Genomic DNA, 18904 nt, shown 5'->3' on the forward strand with positions numbered 1-18904 from the left:
TGTTGATCTGATATGCTGTGTATATTTATTATTTTATTAAATATCTAACCAGTGCTTCGCAACCTTTTTTGTTAGCTATTCAATTTTCCTGCAAAGTTTTATTCGACCCACAATGGGTATTAATTATTACAACAATAAGCAAAATATTCAAATTGAATAATTTAGTAACTTAGGTTATAAGTTGCTAATTTTAGTCAAAATTCTTTTGGCTCATAATTATATTATCATGTCACCAAAATGTAACAATATCCCAATCTAATCAAAAAACTAAAACATTAAGAAAGATTTTGCAACGGTCAAAAATACTTAGATAATTAATCTACTGGGTTGGCAAATCGCTTTGTTGAATGACAGTGTTGTAAAATTTGGATGTCTTGCCCACGTTTTTTTATATTTATATTTTCTTCTAAATGATAGTCTCTTTTTTTCAAATCTATCTGTAAATCTATCCATAGGAGAAATAAAAATGTGAAAACTGTTTTCAGATACTCAGCCGCAGAAAAAAATCAAGCGCATGGGCAGCAGTCGTCGAAAGAAACCAAAACCCGATGAATCAGAAACACCATCTGAGTACCAGGGATATGGTTACACAGAAAACGAACCAGTGGTGCCAACCATTGTGGTAATTGAACCAGACACAGAACACCAGATGGAGAGTTATGGCGAAGATTTGATGGAGCCAGATTACACAGGTGAATTTTTGCTATAAAATTAAGGTGTTATAAAATGGAATTGGTACCGATGCCCAAGGCTAATGGTTTTATAAAATAGGATTGGTATATAAGGTACCGACACAAAATTCTTTCAAAGATACAAACAGAATCTTATATTTTTCCATAATGCTTGGGAGGTTTTAGTTGGTCGTAGTAGGAATGTGAAGGCCCAAACAGAAGTAGGTAGCATTTTGTGAACGTTTCGGGTAGATCTTAGGATAATGCCTAGAGGTTGTAGTTAGACATGGAATGAATATCAAAGCTCATACACTAGGAGGTAGCAAGATATATTTAAAACATTAAAAATTTTCTTCTTTAAAAGCTTACTTAATTTAGCCACTTTTTACATTTTGCATACTGGTAAAAAAAGGTTCTACTCCCAACTTAAAAAGTATTTTTTGAAAGAATAAGTAAAAAAATGTAAACCCCCTTTAAAAAATAATAACACAACTTGAAATTGAAATAATTTTATTGTCTAGACCAAAGTGTTCCGTCAAATGAAGATGAGAATCTTGAAAACCAAAATCAGACTGAATCCTACTATAGCAATGCAGAGTCTGTTGACACAGTTCCTGAAACTTTGCCATATGAAGGGGAAAAAATGGTTACTGATGATTCAAATTATGCCGCAGAAAATCAAGGTATGTAAAATATATTTAAGCGAATTGTATTTTGTGCGGTTGTAACTAACTATTTTTGTTTGTATATTTTGGAAAAACTAACTAACATGTAAGAAAAGATTGATGCAGTTAAATTCATTTTTTAAGATTATAAATTATTTTAGATAAGAAAAAACTATTCAAAGACATTGTTTTAAAACTGTGTATATTATTGACTACAATGACAGGATTAAAAGGTTTAGTCGAAGTTAGAAGTGGAGTATAGTAAAATTAGAAAAGAAAGTCAAAGTTAGAAATTGAAATAAATTAATAAAATTTTATCCGGAATACAAAAAATCCATTAGAATATACCAGGATCTTTGTCTAACCAACGTCATAACGGGATGGTCTTGTCTTGCGCACTGTTGTGATGTGGAAAAACAAGTTCTTTTGTTGAAAACAGGTATAAGTAGCTTTGCATGACGCCAATTGCTTGAAAACTTCATGGCCTTGCAATTCCTTCTCTGTCCTTAATTACTTGGCTGTTTTTGTTGTTTGCTTGTCACTTCCATGCATTGTCATTTTTCTGCTTGAAATAAATTGCTTGTGCCTTCTGTATTTTAACTTTTTTCAGAACCATACTCAACAATTGAGTCTGTTGTTGCTAATGAATATGAATCCTCGCACAATCAAGAACTATTGCAAAATGATGATGAGCTGGTTTATGTCGATACGCCAAAAGAAATTGATTTAATTCAAGGTAAATAAAAAGCATAGCATTTTTAACGATTCAGAAACCTAACGAATTAGTCGAATTTAGTACTTTTATTGTTGTGAACTTTTAGATCTTCATTAGAATAGTTAAAATTTTCTTTTAAAAGATATCTAGTTAATATTGTAGACAGTGTTTTTTTAAGGTGTTTTGGGGGACCGTTTCGGATTTCTCCAGCGGTTTCCCAAATTTTGGACTTGCAACTTTTTGTTATTTAAATGAAACACTTGCAGTCTCTTAAAACTACTTAGCGGTCACCCAAACCAAACCTTAAAGATACCGTGATTGTAGAATTAAAAAAATATTTAACAGTTATTGTTATTTTTGTAAATAAAAAGTTTTTTTTTTGTAAACATTAGATCTTCTACATTTTTCAATTACTTTTTTGATGTTATATTCCTGAACTGGGTTTATTTTCCTTATAGATACAAATACAATCAACCTCATATGTGTTTGTTTCGTATTGCAGGGGATAAAAATGCCACAGAATCAACACAGGATGGTTTAAACTTCACAAAACCCATAGAAAATGAAGAAGAAGAAATAGGCAGTTCGATCACTCCACTGGAAACAGTACAAATCAAAATCAATGAGTACTTCACCGATTTGATTGATGAAAGCTCAGTACAAACTGATTCTGATGGAGTAAGCCATATTGAAACAACTGACTTATTGTCAGAGGTTGTTACAGAATTAAACCCATTGGCTCTGAATCAAGCGCTGGATGATGTTGACATTGAAATCACACCCAAAGGAATAGGTATGTGGATGTAGAGGCAAAAATAATGATTCTGTGCATATTTATCTTAGTCTTGAATTCCTAAAACAAAATTAAAATAGCCTATTAACTCGCTATTTAAAAAAATCATGTAAGAATTAACTGAATGTGAATCCAGTAAAGATCTATGCAATGTGTCTATTATTTCATGACAATATTGTTGAAATTTAGAAAAATATAAGTTGGCTGCATACCAGCTAGCCCAATGACTCCCAAACTATGCGCCGTTGCATACTAGTGTGCCTCAAACCTTTTTGAAATTTTTTATTACAAGTCCATTGCAAATTAATAATATTGAGACACTTACATATAGTATTTTGTATGTCAAGGCGATTTTAAAATTACTCTTTTTTTAGTGTGCCGCAAGCAAAAAAGTTTGAGAACCACTATGTTAACTTGTGCTATGCTTGATTATATCAATTTTCCAACACTAACAGTTTAATTTAGCCTGGATTACTTAAAAATCTTGGCTCATATATAACAAGCGTTTCCTTCATTATAAAAAGTTTAGTTTTTTAAGTTTTGCAAACAGTTTTTAAGTTTATGGGTATGGCAGAAAGCTGTTTAAACTCAGTTTGTGTTACATGTTTTTGCTAAGCGAACTAAACGTAAGCTGTACCTAAACATGAGCAATCATATAAAATAAAACTAAAGCCCTACATTTTAATCAGGCCTTGACTATTTTGTTGTTAAATCCAGAACCGAATGCAGAAGATGAACCTATAAAGATTAAACCTATGGTTGTCACACATCATGGTGATTTTATCAGTTGTGAGGAAACAGTAATATCTCCCACGATTGCTAGTCAACAATCACAAATGCACTCGGTTGAAACAGCGTTTGAAGACGTTGTTCAGCATTTGGCTCAAATGGAATCGGAACAGAACTTTGCAACAGAGATTGATGCAAGTTCACCAAATCAAGATCAGCAGACACAACAGTATAATAATCAACAAGAAGTGCTAGGTAATTCTTAGATATTGATTGATATTACTTTTTGAACTGATATCCGCTTTTTTAGGTTTTTGCCAAACAATACACAAACCGATTTTTTGTTTACTTGGGATAGGTAATTTATTGAACATTACACACCAATAGCATTCAGTGTATCTACCTATGTAATCACACAACTCTTATTTTGCATATTACTTTGAATGACGCTGAACACTGTAAACCAAACACTGTGTTGAATATTCAGTCATGAAAATAAAATGTAAGATTGAAAAATAGCAAATATCGTTGTTTTTAAGGAGTAGCTATATAATATTTTTAAAGCTAAATATTGGCAAATAAATCGGGCCAAATTTACCTATACTGATACATCGATAGGAATCCAATATCGTCCGATTATCACTAAACAGATATATCTGTCTGTCTCTAGTAATTATTTGATAACAAAAGAATCACAACATGTTGTACCATATATCATAAACATTGGAAGTAAAATTCCACTATTTCGTTCCATATTGCGCTTTATTTTTATTGATAGTTTTATTTAAACTCGCCTTTTTTTTGAATGTTAAAGATTATTAAAGTAAGCTTTATAAAAAGAGATTGTAGTTAGAAATTTCTGTGTTAGAACATTAATTACAGTAATATATGCCTTTTAAAATCAAAGCTTTGTATGTATTCTTTTGCTTATTCGCCACAAAACAAACATGCTGTAGGTAGCTACTAAATCAACCAAATTTAGCACTTACTACTGTGTATGGTTAAACCTAAGTATTGTTATAGAGGCCAATATCACCGAGACCATATGCTCTACAACCCAGGATAATGCTGCACCAGGAAACGTCTCTGCTATAGTTTCTGAAATTAAAGAGGAAGTCCTTGAAAATGAACCTTTGACAGGTAGCAATAATTTCCAATTAAAAATTCGGCTTTTTGTATTTTTTTTTCTAGTAGCTATCAAAACAAATTAGTAAATAAATGTCAGTTTTGTAAAGGAGTCTTTTTTAAATTAACTTAAGTCGAGTCATTTTTAACAAACAAAAAAAGGTAAAAAAGTTAACTCCCAGTTGATCACGTATAGTCAAAAGGACAATTCTTGAGCATCAAAAATAAATATCTATTTTTGTGCTATTAAAATACAATCACGAAAAAATAAAGAACAAACTGTTATACATGTCAAAATTGAAGTAAATTACCCTAATTTTATTGGAAGATGTATTCACTTTAACACTTAATTATGACTCCAGTCTTTTGCCTAAATGACTTGAGTGCAAATAAAGTCGTTATTCGTAAATGAAATTAAGTCAAGTGATTTTAATATAACAGCTGTAGGTGCGAGTCAATACAATAACAGTCCATTAGTATGAATTGCACCACCTACAGGTTTGATATATATTGAAAGACTGACGTTTTCTTTCATTTGGTTGTACAGGTTTTGAAATATAATTGTTCAACTGTTTATGAAGGCACGCAAGATAAGCCACATTACATAAAGGGAAGTCAGAAGAAAAAGGTCAGAGTGGTAAAGAAAAAGCCGAAAAGAGCAATATCACAGGAAGTGTGGCGCAGTGATTCGGAACCTGAATATAGCAAAGATGAGCAAGGTGAGACTAGGCCTAAGGTATCCAAATTCTAAAAAAATTGAGAGGGGCATTTGACCCGGAGACCTCTTGTTCTGCATTTGAATGCTCTAGTGTTCACCTATACCCACATGTCTGGGACTAGTTCAAGCTCAATTTCCCAAAATTTGTTTTGATATATAAGTAATAAATAAAGAGTAAAAAATTTAAGAGGGGCACCCGGATTTGAAACAGAGACATTAGGATTTGTCGTTAAATGCTCTACAACAGAACTATACATCCCATGTATGGGACTAGTTTTAGCATTCATTTCTTAATTCTTTTTCAAAAATAATGATTTAGCAATAAAAATTTAAAAGGGTTATTCGGGTTTTTACCGGAGGCCTCTGCTTTTGCAGTCGAATGATCTAGCAATGACCTATAACCCTTCGCCTGCTAAAACTTTCTTAGATTACTGGATTTTTTTCCTGTTTAACTTAAACAAATTAAAAGTTTATAGCATGTTTAGAACTTAAAAAAAAAAGTTTTAGGAATGTTCGATACTTGATTTTATTCCAAAACCTCTTCCCAATATTTAAAAAAATTTTACTTTTTTCTATATGGGTAAATATTCATCCTATACGTGTAACATTTTTTTTCTTTTTTTGTCCGAGCTGTTTTTGCGGAAACCTTGAATGTTTTTTAGGTGGCTACTCTGATGAAGAAATGTCCTTGAAACCTTTAAAGCAAGATCAAGGTGAAAGAGATTCTGTCAGTGATGATGTCATCTCTATGAACATAATTCAACCCTCACCTGACAAAGAGACTCAATTATATGAAGGGGCAGCAAACACAGAAAACAACGAAACAGAAGTGGCAGTTGACCAAGCAGACGCAGGTAAACAAACTTTAAATGACATAGGGCCTGTTCCATAGGCGCCGACTTTTCTATTTTACAAGGGTGCTTTTTTTACAAGTACTAAATATGACGTCCATAAATGCCCACCGAAAATATAAGTTTATACGTGTAGTAATACATATTGAACTTTTGCTATATCATATATTCATTAGTTAATATATGCGAAAACAAATTGTCATCGCATTTTAGGAAATGCCTGTAATGGTCCAATCGGTTTCCTTTTAACGAACAACAGTCTTTGAGACACAGTTAACTTTAGTATTAACAACACAGACCTATCTTATTTGCTTGGAAGGTGTTTTGCTAAATTACTAGTCTTTGACTAACTGTCAGAGTCGCAAAATGGCACGCATTAAACGAAATATACAGTATTTTAAAGGAAGATTTAACATTATTTAGGGGTGCTGGGCACCCCGAGTTTTTCCTAGGGGTGCTCGAACAACCCTAAGGCCCCAACCTCGCTATCCCAAGGCGTTTCAATTATAAAGGCTTCTTTGGACAAAGGTTTTTTTATTATTACTACCGACGTTTCGATTCCACATTTGGATAATGTTCCGCAGGGCAATCGAGTTGCAATTCAACATAAATTAAATTGGACATGAATTATTTAGGTTTTTTAAATTAGATTCAAACTATAACATCTAAATTCATGTAAATTGGAAAATGAACTATCATTTGAACTAGGATCACATTTAATTTATCGGCAATCAATGTAATTAAAATTTATATATGAGTTATGAATCTGAGTAGCAAAGATTCATGCTGCAATATGGGTATTTTAAGCATAGCCTATGTTTTTCAGACTGTAAAAATCACCAACAAGTCGTCGTTCCGCCCCAAACAATATTAATTTAAATTATTGATTAAGACCTAAAGACTAAAAATGGTGTTGGCCAAAGTGACATCTTTGTATTAAACCGAAATTAAATAAAAAAACGAGTTAGGGCACACAAACGATTCACAAAATAGATTGTAGTAAGAATATTACAGCCCATACTGAAGTAGGTTGCATTTTGAACGTTTCGAATAGCTCTCTATTTATTTTCAACGTGTTAAAAATGAATAAAGACATATTAGAATCGATTAAAATAATAACTATTTCTGTATAACTTTCGATATTCTTACTAAGTCTTATTATAACCTTCGAACATCCTGCTTTAAAATTTGATTGTGATTTTGCAACCAATACAAGGCAAAAAACAAACGAAAATATGGGAACGCGATAACAAGGTTACATGTTTAATAACCGTTTTGTCAAGCTACAAGTTCATTGACCTGAAAAAGTTTACCCTAATAGGGAGTCAAAACGTTGGCGTTACTAAAAAAATCTGTTTCTGAAAATCCGTTTCTAATTGTTACAATGCCAGGCTTGCTTTTTATTGGCAACAAGTTCCAAAGCACACACCACTAGTAGCGTGTCAAAAAGCCTGAAAGTGTGAATTGATTTTTAATAGGTTATTGTTTATTATTGTTTAGAACCCAAAGGACAAAAAATAAAACGAGTTGGCAGTGTTCGCAAAAGCAAGACGAAAATTATCAAAAAGAAAGTTGTCCATAAAAATGAACAAGGTGATAATTTGTTTTGTTTATTTATTTAGAAGGGTAGTAGATTTTAAGTAAAGGTAGTATTATAAATTTAAAGCCTTAAACTCTGTTTACAGACGAGGATTCCATTAGAGACGAACACAAAAGTGAACAAACTCTTAAGTCAGATGACACAAAAATCAAAAGTATTCGCAAAAAGAAAATGAAGGTGGTCAAAAAGAAGTCTGCAAATACAGGTAGTTTTCAAATTAAAAAAAAACATACTTAAAACTTAAGGAATTAGACATTTGATCTAATTATAAGTTATACATTAACACATTTTTATTTGTTGACATCTTCCATAAAATGTCTATTAAATTTGTGTGTTTTTCTAGATGACAAACAAGCCGATGAGACATTAGACTTTAGTGGTCCTGCTTGTCAAGATGAAATTGCTCATGATGAAAAACAAACTACCAAAGATACAGAAATACCATTTGCTGCGGAAACACCATCTGTTTTTGGTCAATATGATATTGCTGCTGATATGGACCAAACCAGAACCAATGATGCGGAAACACCATCTCTTGCTGGTCAATTTAATATTCCTACTGATCTGGACCAAACCAGCACCAAAGATGCAGAAACACCATCAGTTGCTGGTCAACATGACTTTGCTGCTGATCTGGACCAAAACATAACCAATGACGCGGAAAAAACATCTGCTGCTGGTCAATATGATACTGCTGCTGATCTGGACCAAATCATAACCAAAGATGCGGAAACACCATCTAAATTTGATATTGCTGCTGATGTGGACCCAACCACCAAAGATGCGGAAACACTATCTGCTTCTGGTCAATATGATACTGCTGCTGATGTGGACCAAACTACCAAGGACGCAGAAACACCATCTGCTGGTGGTCAATATGATATTGCTGGTGATGTGGACCAAACTACCAAAGACGCAGAAACACCATCTGCTGGTGGTCAATATGATATTGCTGCTGATGTGGACTCAAACACCAAAAATGCGGAAACACCATCTGCTGCTGGGCAATATGATATTGCTGGTGATCTGGACCAAATCATAACCAAAGATACGGAAACACCATATGTTGCTGGTCAATATGATATTGCTGGTGATGTGGACCCAACCACCAAAGATGTGGAAACACCATCTGATGCTGGTCAATATGACACGGCTGCTGATCTGGACCAAATCATAACCAAAGATACGGAAACACCATCTGTTGCTGGTCACAGTGATATTGCTGGTGATGTGGACCAAACCACCAAAAATGCGGAAACACCATATGCTACTGGTCAAAATGATATTGCTGCTGATGTGTACCAAACCACCAAAGACGCAGAATCGCCATCTGCGACTGGTCAAAATGATATTGCTGTTGATGTGGACCAAACCGCCAAAGATACAGAAACATCAGCATATGCTGAGCAAGATGAAATGGTTGTTTCTAATACTGATACCAACACTAGTTTGGAACCATTAGCACCTCAAGGAATTGAAATTCAACCAACACTAAAAAGAGCTGGTAGTAATCGTAAAAGCAAAGTGAAGGTTGTCAAAAAGAAAGTTATTCAAAAGTTTAAACAAGGTAAAAATAGATTTAGCTTCGATTTCGTATGGTATTTGCAAATCTGTGACCTTTAGATTTACTTACTTTGTTTTTATTACAGACACTGATCAATCTGTTGAGGTTAATAAAACTATGGAAGAAGGCCAATCAGTTGCTTTGCCAAAAATGACCAGAGTGAAAACCATCCGTAAAAAGAAAATTGTCAAAAAGATATTACCAAATAAAGCAGGTAATTTGACAGTAACATCATTTTTTAGATTTTCTGTAAATCACTATTCACGTATTATTTTTTTGTAAAGTGGCTTATTCTAATTTGTGTTGTATTTTTGCAGATACTAATGAATCTGCTGCTAGAGACCCAAATGTGGATTTTGATGTGGACCAAACCACCAAAGATGAAGAAACACCATCTCATGCTGGTCAATATGATATTGCTGCTGATGTGGACCAAACCACCAAAGATGCAGAAACACCATCTGTTGCTGGTCAATATGATATTGCTGCTGATGTGGACCAAACTACCAAAGATGTGGAAACACCATCTCTTGTTGGTCAATATGATATTGCTGCCGATGTGGACCAAGCTACCAAAGGTGCAGAAACACCATCTGCTGCTGGTCAATATGATTTTGCTGCTGGTGTGGACCATACTACCAATGATATAGAAACACCATCTGTTGCTGGTCAATATGATGTTGCTGCTGATTTAGAACAAACTACCAAAGATGCGGAAACACCATCTCTTGCTGGTCAATATGATATTGCTACTGATCTGGACCAAACCAGAACCAATGATGCGGAAACACCATCTCTTGCTGGTCAATTTGATATTTCTTCTGATCTGAACCAAACCATAACCAAAGATGCAGAAACACCATCTGTTGCTGGTCAATATGATATTGCTGCTGATCTGGACCAAACCGTAACCAGTGACGCGGAAAAAACATCTGCTGCTGGTCAAAGTGATATTGCTGGTGATATTGGCCAAACCACCAAAGATGCGGAAACATCATCTGCTGCTGGTCAATATGATATTGCTGGTGATGTGGACCAAACCATAACCAAAGATACAGAAACACCATCTGATACTGGTCAATATGATACTGCTGCTGATCTGGTCCAAATCATAACCAAAGATGCGGAAACACCATCTGCTGCTGGTCAATATGATATTGCTGGTGATGTGGACCAAACCACCAAAGATGCGGAAACATCATCTGTTGCTGGTCTAAGTGATATTGCTGGTGATGTGGACCAAACTACCAGAGACGCAGAAACACCATCTACTGCTGGTCAATATGACATTGCTGCTGATGTGGACCCAACCACCAAACATGCGGAAACACCATCTGATGCTGGTCAATATTATATTGCTTCTGATGTGGACCAAACTACCAAAGATACAGAAACACCATCTGCTGCTGGTCAATATGATATTGCTGGTGATGTGGACCAAACCACCAAAGATGCGGAAACACCATATGCTACTGGTCAAAATGATATTGCTGCTGATGTGTACCAAACCACCAAAGATGAAGAAACACCATCTGATGCTGGTCAAAATGATATTGCTGCTGATGTGGACCAAGCTACCAAAGGTGCAGAAACACCATGTGATGCTGGTCAAAATGATATTGCAGCTGATGTGGACCAAACCACCAAAGATGCAGAAACACCATCTGTTGCTGGTCAATATGATATTGCTGCTGATGTGGACCAAACTACCAAAGATGCGGAAACACCATCTCTTGCTGGTCAATATGATATTGCTACTGATCTGGACCAAACCAGAACCAATGATGCGGAAACACCATCTCTTGCTGGTCAATTTGATATTGCTGCCGATGTGGACCAAACTACCAAAGATGCGGAAACACCATATCTTGCTGGTCAATATGATATTGCTGCTGATCTCGACCAAACCATAACCAGTGACGCGGAAAAAACATCTGCTGCTGGTCAATATGATACTGCTGCTGATCTGGACCAAATCATAACCAAAGATGTGGAAACAACATCTGCTTCTGGTCAAAGTCATATTGCTGGTGGTGTGGACCGAACCACCAAAGATGCGGAAGCACCATCTGATTCTGGTCAATATGATATTGCTGGTGATGTGGACCAAACCACCAAAGATGCGGAAACATCATCTGTTGCTGGTCTAAGTGATATTGCTGGTGATGTGGACCAAACTACCAAAGATACAGAAACACCATCTGCTGCTGGTCAATATGATATTGCTGGTGATGTGGACCCAACCACCAAAGATGCTGAAACACTATCTGATGCTGGTCAATACGATATTGTTGCTGGTCTGGACCCAACCACCAAAGATGCGGAAACACCATCTTCTGGTGGTCAATATGATATTGCTGGTGATGTGGACCCAACCACCAAAGATGCGGAAACACCATCTTCTGGTGGTCAATATGATATTGCTGGTGATGTGGAACCAACCACCAAAGATGCGGAAATACCATCTGTTGCTGGTCAATATGATATTGCTGGTGAAGTGGACCCAACCACCAAAGATGCGGAAACACTATCTGATGCTGGTCAATACGATATTGCTGCTGATGTGGACCAAACCACCAAAGATGCGGAAACACTATCTGATGCTGGTCAATACGATATTGCTGCTGATGTGGACCAAACCACCAAAGATGTGGAAACACCATCTGATGCTGGTCACAGTGATATTGCTGTTGATGTGGACCAAACCATAACCAATGATGCAGAAACACCATCTGCTGCTGGTCAATTTGATATTTCTTCTGATCTGGGCCAAACCATGACCAAAGATACAGAAACACCATCTGTTGCTGGCCAATATGATGTTGCTGCTGATCTGGACCAAACCATAACCAATGACGCGGAAAAACCATATGCTGCTGGTCAATATGATACTGCTGCTGATCTGGACGAAATCATAACCAAAGATGCGGAAACACCATCTGCTGCTGGTCAAAGTGTTATTGCTGCCGATGTGGACCAAACTACCAAAGATACAGAAACACCATCTGCTGCTGGTCAATATGATATTGCTGGTGATGTGGACCAAATCACCAAAGATTCTGAAACATCATCTGTTGCTGGTCTAAGTGATATTGCTGGTGATGTGGACCAAACTACCAAAGATACAGAAACACCATCTGCTGCTGGTCAATATGATATTGCTGCTGATGTGAACCAAACTACCAAAGATACAGAAACACCATCTGCTGCTGGTCAATATGATATTGCTGGTGAAGTGGACCCAACCACCAAAGATGCGGAAACACTATCTGATGCTAGTCAATACGATATTGCTGCTGATGTGGACCCAACCACCAAAGATGCGGAAACACCATCTTCTGGTGGTCAATATGATATTGCTGGTGATGTGGACCCAACCACCAAAGATGCGGAAACACCATATGATGCTGGTCAATATGATATTGCTGCTGATGTGGATCCAACCACCAAAGATGCGGAAACACCATCTTCTGGTGGTCAATATGATATTGCTGGTGATGTGGACCAAACCACCAAAGATGTGGAAACACCATCTGTTGCTGGTCACAGTGATATTGCTGTTGATGTGGACCAAACCATAACCAATGATGCGGAAACACCATCTCTTGCTGGTCAATTTGATATTTCTTCTGATCTGGACCAAACCATGACCAAAGATGCAGAAACAACATCTGTTGCTGGCCAATATGATACTGCAGCTGATCTGGACCAAATCATAACTAAAGATGCGGAAACCCCACCTCAATTTGATATTGCTGCTGATGTGGACCAAACCACCAAAGATGCGGAAACACCATCTGCTTCTGGTCAATATGATACTGCTCCTGATCTGGACCAAATCATAACCAAAAATGCGGAAACACCATCTCAATTTGATATTGCTGGTGATGTGGACCAAACCACCAACGATGCGGAAACATCATTTGATGGTGGTCAATATGATTTTGCTGCTGATGTGGACCCAACCACCAAAGATGTGGAAACACCATCTGATACTGGTCAATTTGATATTGCTGGTGATGTGGACCAAACCACCAAAGATGGGGAAACACCATCTGTTGCTGGTCACAGTGATATTGCTGGTGATATGGACCAAACCACCAAAGATGTGGAAACACCATCTGATGCTGGTCAATGTTATATTGCTGCTGATGTGGACCCAACCACCAAAGATGTGGAAACACCATCTACTGGTGGTCAATATGATATTGCTGGTGATGTGGACGAAACCGCCAAAGATAAAGAAACATCAACATATGCTGAGCAAGATGAAATGGTTGTTTCCAATAGTGATACCAACACTAGTTTGGAACCATTAGCACCTCAAGGACTTGAAATTCAACCAAAACTAAAAAGAGCTGGTAGTAATCGTAAAAGCAAAGTGAAGGTTATCAAAAAGAAAGTTGTTCAAACATCTAAACAAGGTAAAAATTGATTTATCTTAGATTTCGTATGGTATTTGCAAATCTGTGAACTTTAGATTTACTGGCTTTGTTTTTATTACAGACACTCATCAATCTGTTGAGGTTGATAACAGTTTGAAAGAAGGCCAATCAGTTGCTTTGCCAAAAATGTCCAAAGTGAAAACTATCCGTAAAAAGAAGATTGTCAAAAAGATATTGACAAATAAACCAGGTAATTGGACATTAATATCCATTGTGAGATTTTCTGTAAATCACTATTCTCATATATTTTTTTGTAAAGCAGCTTATTCTACTTTGTGTTATATTTTTGCAGATACTAATGAATCTGCTGCTGGTAACCCAAATGTGGATTTTGATGTGGACCCAACCACCAAAGATACAGAAACACCATCTGTTGCTGGCCAATATGAAATTGCTGCTGATGTGGACCAAACCACCAAAGATACAGAAACACCATCTGTTGCTGGTCAATATGAAATTGCTGCCGATGTGGACCAAACCACCAAAGATACCGAAACACCATCTGTTGCTGGCCAATATGATATTGCTGCTGATGTGGACCAAACCACCAAAGATACAGAAGCACCATCTGTTGCTTGCCAATATGATATTGCTGCTGATGTGGACCAAACCACCAAAGATACAGAAACATCATCTGTTGCTGGCCAATATGATATTGCTGCTGATGTTGACCAAACCACCAAAGATACAGAAACACCATCTGTTGCTGGTCAATATGAAATTGCTGCCGATGTGGACCAAACCACCAAAGATACCGAAACACCATCTGTTGCTGGCCAATATGATATTGCTGCTGATGTGGACCAAACCACCAAAGATACAGAAACACCATCTGTTGCTTGCCAATATGAAATTGCTGCTGATGTGGACCAAACCACCAAAGATTCAGAAACACCATCTGATTCTGGCCAATATGATACTGCTGCTGATCTGGACCAAATCATAACCAAAGATGCGGAAACACCATCTCAATTTGATATTGCTGGTGATGTGGACCAAACCACCAAAGATGCGGAAACACCATCTGTTGCTGGTCAAACACCATCTGTTGCTGGTCAACAACGTGTTATTGCTGCCGATGTGGACCAAACTGCCAAAGATACAGAAACACCATCTGCTGCTGGTCAATATGATATTGCTGGTGATGTGGACCAAACCACCAAAGATGCGGAAACACCACATGTTGCTGGTCTAAGTGACATTGCTAGTGATGTGGACCCAACCACCAAAGATGCGGAAACACCATCTGATGCTGGTCAATATGATATTGCTGCTGATGTGAACCAAACTACCAAAGATACAGAAACACCATCTTCGTCTGGTCAATATGATATTGCTGGTGATGTGGACCAAACCAACAATGAAGCGGAAACACCATCTGTTGCTGGTCAAAGTGATATTACTGGTGATGTGGACCAAACTACCAGAGATGCAGAAACACCATCTGCTGGTGGTCAATATGATATTGCTGCTGATGTGGACCCAACCACCAAAGATGTGGAAACACCATCTGATGCTGGTCAATGTTATATTGCTGCTGATGTGGACCCAACCACCAAAGATGTGGAAACACCATATACTGGTGGTCAATATGATATTGCTGGTGATGTGGACGAAACCGCCAAAGATACAGAAACATCAACATATGCTGAGCAAGATGAAATGGTTGTTTCCAATAGTGATACCAACACTAGTTTGGAACCATTAGCACCTCAAGGACTTGAAATTCAACCAAAACTAAAAAGAGCTGGTAGTAATCGTAAAAGCAAAGTGAAGGTTATCAAAAAGAAAGTTGTTCAAATATCTAAACAAGGTAAAAATTGATTTATCTTAGATTTCGTATGGTATTTGCAAATCTGTGACCTTTAGATTTACTGGCTTTGTTTTTATTACAGACACTCATCAATCTGTTGAGGTTGATAAGAGTTTGAAAGAAGGCCAATCAGTTGCTTTGCCAAAAATGTCCAAAGTGAAAACTATCCGTAAAAAGAAGATTGTCAAAAAGATATTGACAAATAAACCAGGTAATTGGACATTAATATCCATTGTGAGATTTTCTGTAAATCACTATTCTCATATATTTTTTTGTAAAGCAGCTTATTCTACTTTGTGTTATATTTTTGCAGATACTAATGAATCTGCTGCTGGTAACCCAAATGTGGATTTTGATGTGGACCCAACCACCAAAGATACAGAAACACCATCTGTTGCTGGCCAATATGAAATTGCTGCTGATGTGGACCAAACCACCAAAGATACAGAAACACCAACTGTTGCTGGCCAATATGATATTGCTGCTGATGTGGACCAAACCACCAAAGATACAGAAACACCAACTGTTGCTGGCCAATATGATATTGCTGCTGATGTGGACCAAACCACCAAAGATACAGAAACATCATCTGTTGCTGGTCAATATGAAATTGCTGCCTATGTGGACCAAACCACCAAAGATACCGAAACACCATCTGTTGCTGGCCAATATGATATTGCTGCTGATGTGGACCAAACCACCAAAGATACAGAAACACCATCTGTTGCTTGCCAATATGAAATTGCTGCTGATGTGGACCAAACCACCAAAGATTCAGAAACACCATCTGATTCTGGCCAATATGATACTGCTGCTGATCTGGACCAAATCATAACCAAAGATGCGGAAACACCATCTCAATTTGATATTGCTGGTGATGTGGACCAAACCACCAAAGATGCGGAAACACCATCTGTTGCTGGTCAACGTGTTATTGCTGCCGATGTGGACCAAACTACCAAAGATACAGAAACACCATCTGCTGCTGGTCAATATGATATTGCTGGTGATGTGGACCAAACCACCAAAGATGCGGAAACACCACATGTTGCTGGCCTAAGTGACATTGCTAGTGATGTGGACCCAACCACCAAAGATGCGGAAACACCATCTGATGCTGGTCAATATGATATTGCTGCTGATGTGAACCAAACTACCAAAGATACAGAAACACCATCTGCTGCTGGTCAATATGATATTGCTGGTGATGTGGACCAAACCACCAATGAAGCGGAAACACCATCTGTTGCTGGTCAAAGTGATATTACTGGTGATGTGGACCAAACTACCAGAGATGCAGAAACACCATCTGTTGCTGGTCAATATGATATTGCTGCTGATGTGGACCCAACCACCAAAGATGCGGAAACACCATCTGATGCTGGTCAATATGAAATTGCTGCTGATGTGGACCCAACCACCAAAGATGTGGAAACACCATCTGATGCTGGTCAATATGATATTGCTGATGATGTGGACCAAACCACCAAAGATGTGGAAACACCATCTGTTGCTGGTCATAGTGATATTGCAGGTGATCTGGACCAAACCATAACCAATGATGCGGAAACACCATTTGCTGGTGGTCAATATGATATTGCTGCTGATGTGGACCCAACCACCAAAGATGCGGAAACACCATCTGATGCTGGTCAATATGACACTGATGCTGATCTGGACCAAATCATAACCAAACATGCGGAAACACCATCTCAATTTGATATTGCTGGTGATGTGGACCAAACTACCCGAGATGCAGAAACACCATCTGCTGGTGGTCATTATGATATTGCTGCTGATGTGGACCAAACCACCGAAGATGTGGAAACACCATCTGATGCTGGTCAATATGATATTGCTGGTGATGTGGACCAAACCACCAAAGATGTGGAAACACCATCTGTTGCTGGTCGCAGTGATATTGCTGGTGATGTGGACCAAACCACCGAAGATGTGGAAACACCATCTGATGCTGGTCAATATGATATTGCTGCTGATGTAGACCCAACCACTAAAGATGTGGAAACACCATCTGCTGGTGGTCAATATGATATTGCTGCTGATGTGGACCAAACCACCAAAAATGCGGAAACACCATCTGCTACTGGTCAAAATGATATTGCTTTTGATGTGGACGAAACCGCCAAAGATACGGAAACATCAGCATGTGCTGAGCAAGATGAAATGGTTGTTTCCAATAGTGATACCTATACTAGTTTGGAACCATTAGCACCTCAAGGACTTAAAATTCAACCAAAACTAAAAAGAGCTGGTAGTAATCGTAAAAGCAAAGTAAAGGTTATCAAAAAGAAAGTTGTTCAAACATCTAAACAAGGTAAAAATGGATTTATCTTAGATTTCGTATGGTATTTGCAAATCTGTGACCTTTAGATTTACTGGCTTTGTTTTTATTACAGACACTCATCAATCTGTTGAGGTTGATAAGAGTTTGAAAGAAGGCCAATCAGTTGCTTTGCCAAAAATGTCCAAAGTGAAAACTATCCGTAAAAAGAAGATCGTCAAAAAGATATTAACAAATAAACCAGGTAATTGGACATTAATATCCATTGTGAGATTTTCTGTAAATCACTATTCAAGTATATTTTTTTGTAAAGTAGCTTATTCTAATTTGTGTTACATTTTTGCAGATACTAATGAATCTGCTGCTGGCAACCCAAATGTGGATTTTGATGTGGACCCAACCACCAAAGATGCGGAAGCACCATCTTGTACTGGCCAATATGAAATTGCTGCTGATGTGGACCAAACCACCAAAGATACAGAAACACCATCCATTGCTGGCCAATATGAAATTGCTGTTGATGTGGACCAAACTACCAAAGATACAGAAACACCATCTTCGCCTGGTCAATATGATATTGCTGGTGATGTGGACCAAACCACCAATGAAGCGGAAACACCATCTGTTGCTGGTCAAAGTTATATTGCTGGTGATGTGGACCAAACTACCAGAGATGCAGAAACACCATCTGCTGGTGGTCAATATGACATTGCTGCTGATGTGGACCCAACCACCAAAGATGCGGAAACACCATCTTCTGGTGGTCAATATGATATTGCTGCTGAAGTGGACCAAACCACCAAAGATGTGGAAACACCATCTGATGCTGGTCAATATGATATTGCTGATGATGTGGACCAAACCACCAAAGATGTGGAAACACCATCTGTTGCTGGTCACAGTGATATTGCTG

General features: G+C 37.5%; 1 protein-coding gene across 1 annotated transcript in view; it reads left to right on the forward strand.

Moving 5' to 3' along the window:
- The window catches only part of LOC146138778 (uncharacterized), a 47319-nt gene that overhangs the window by 3336 nt on the left and 25079 nt on the right, over window positions 1-18904 (forward strand). The window contains exons 6-7 of the mRNA XM_083394680.1: window positions 486-692; window positions 1193-1354. Coding sequence (XP_083250806.1) covers window positions 486-692; window positions 1193-1354 — 369 coding nt within the window. The remainder of the gene's footprint in view (window positions 1-485; window positions 693-1192; window positions 1355-18904) is intronic.

The sequence above is a fragment of the Ascidiella aspersa genome, chromosome 7 (genome assembly GCF_963924565.1).
Source record: "Ascidiella aspersa chromosome 7, kaAscAspe10.2, whole genome shotgun sequence".
In the NCBI taxonomy this organism is placed as follows: Eukaryota; Metazoa; Chordata; class Ascidiacea; order Phlebobranchia; family Ascidiidae; genus Ascidiella; species Ascidiella aspersa.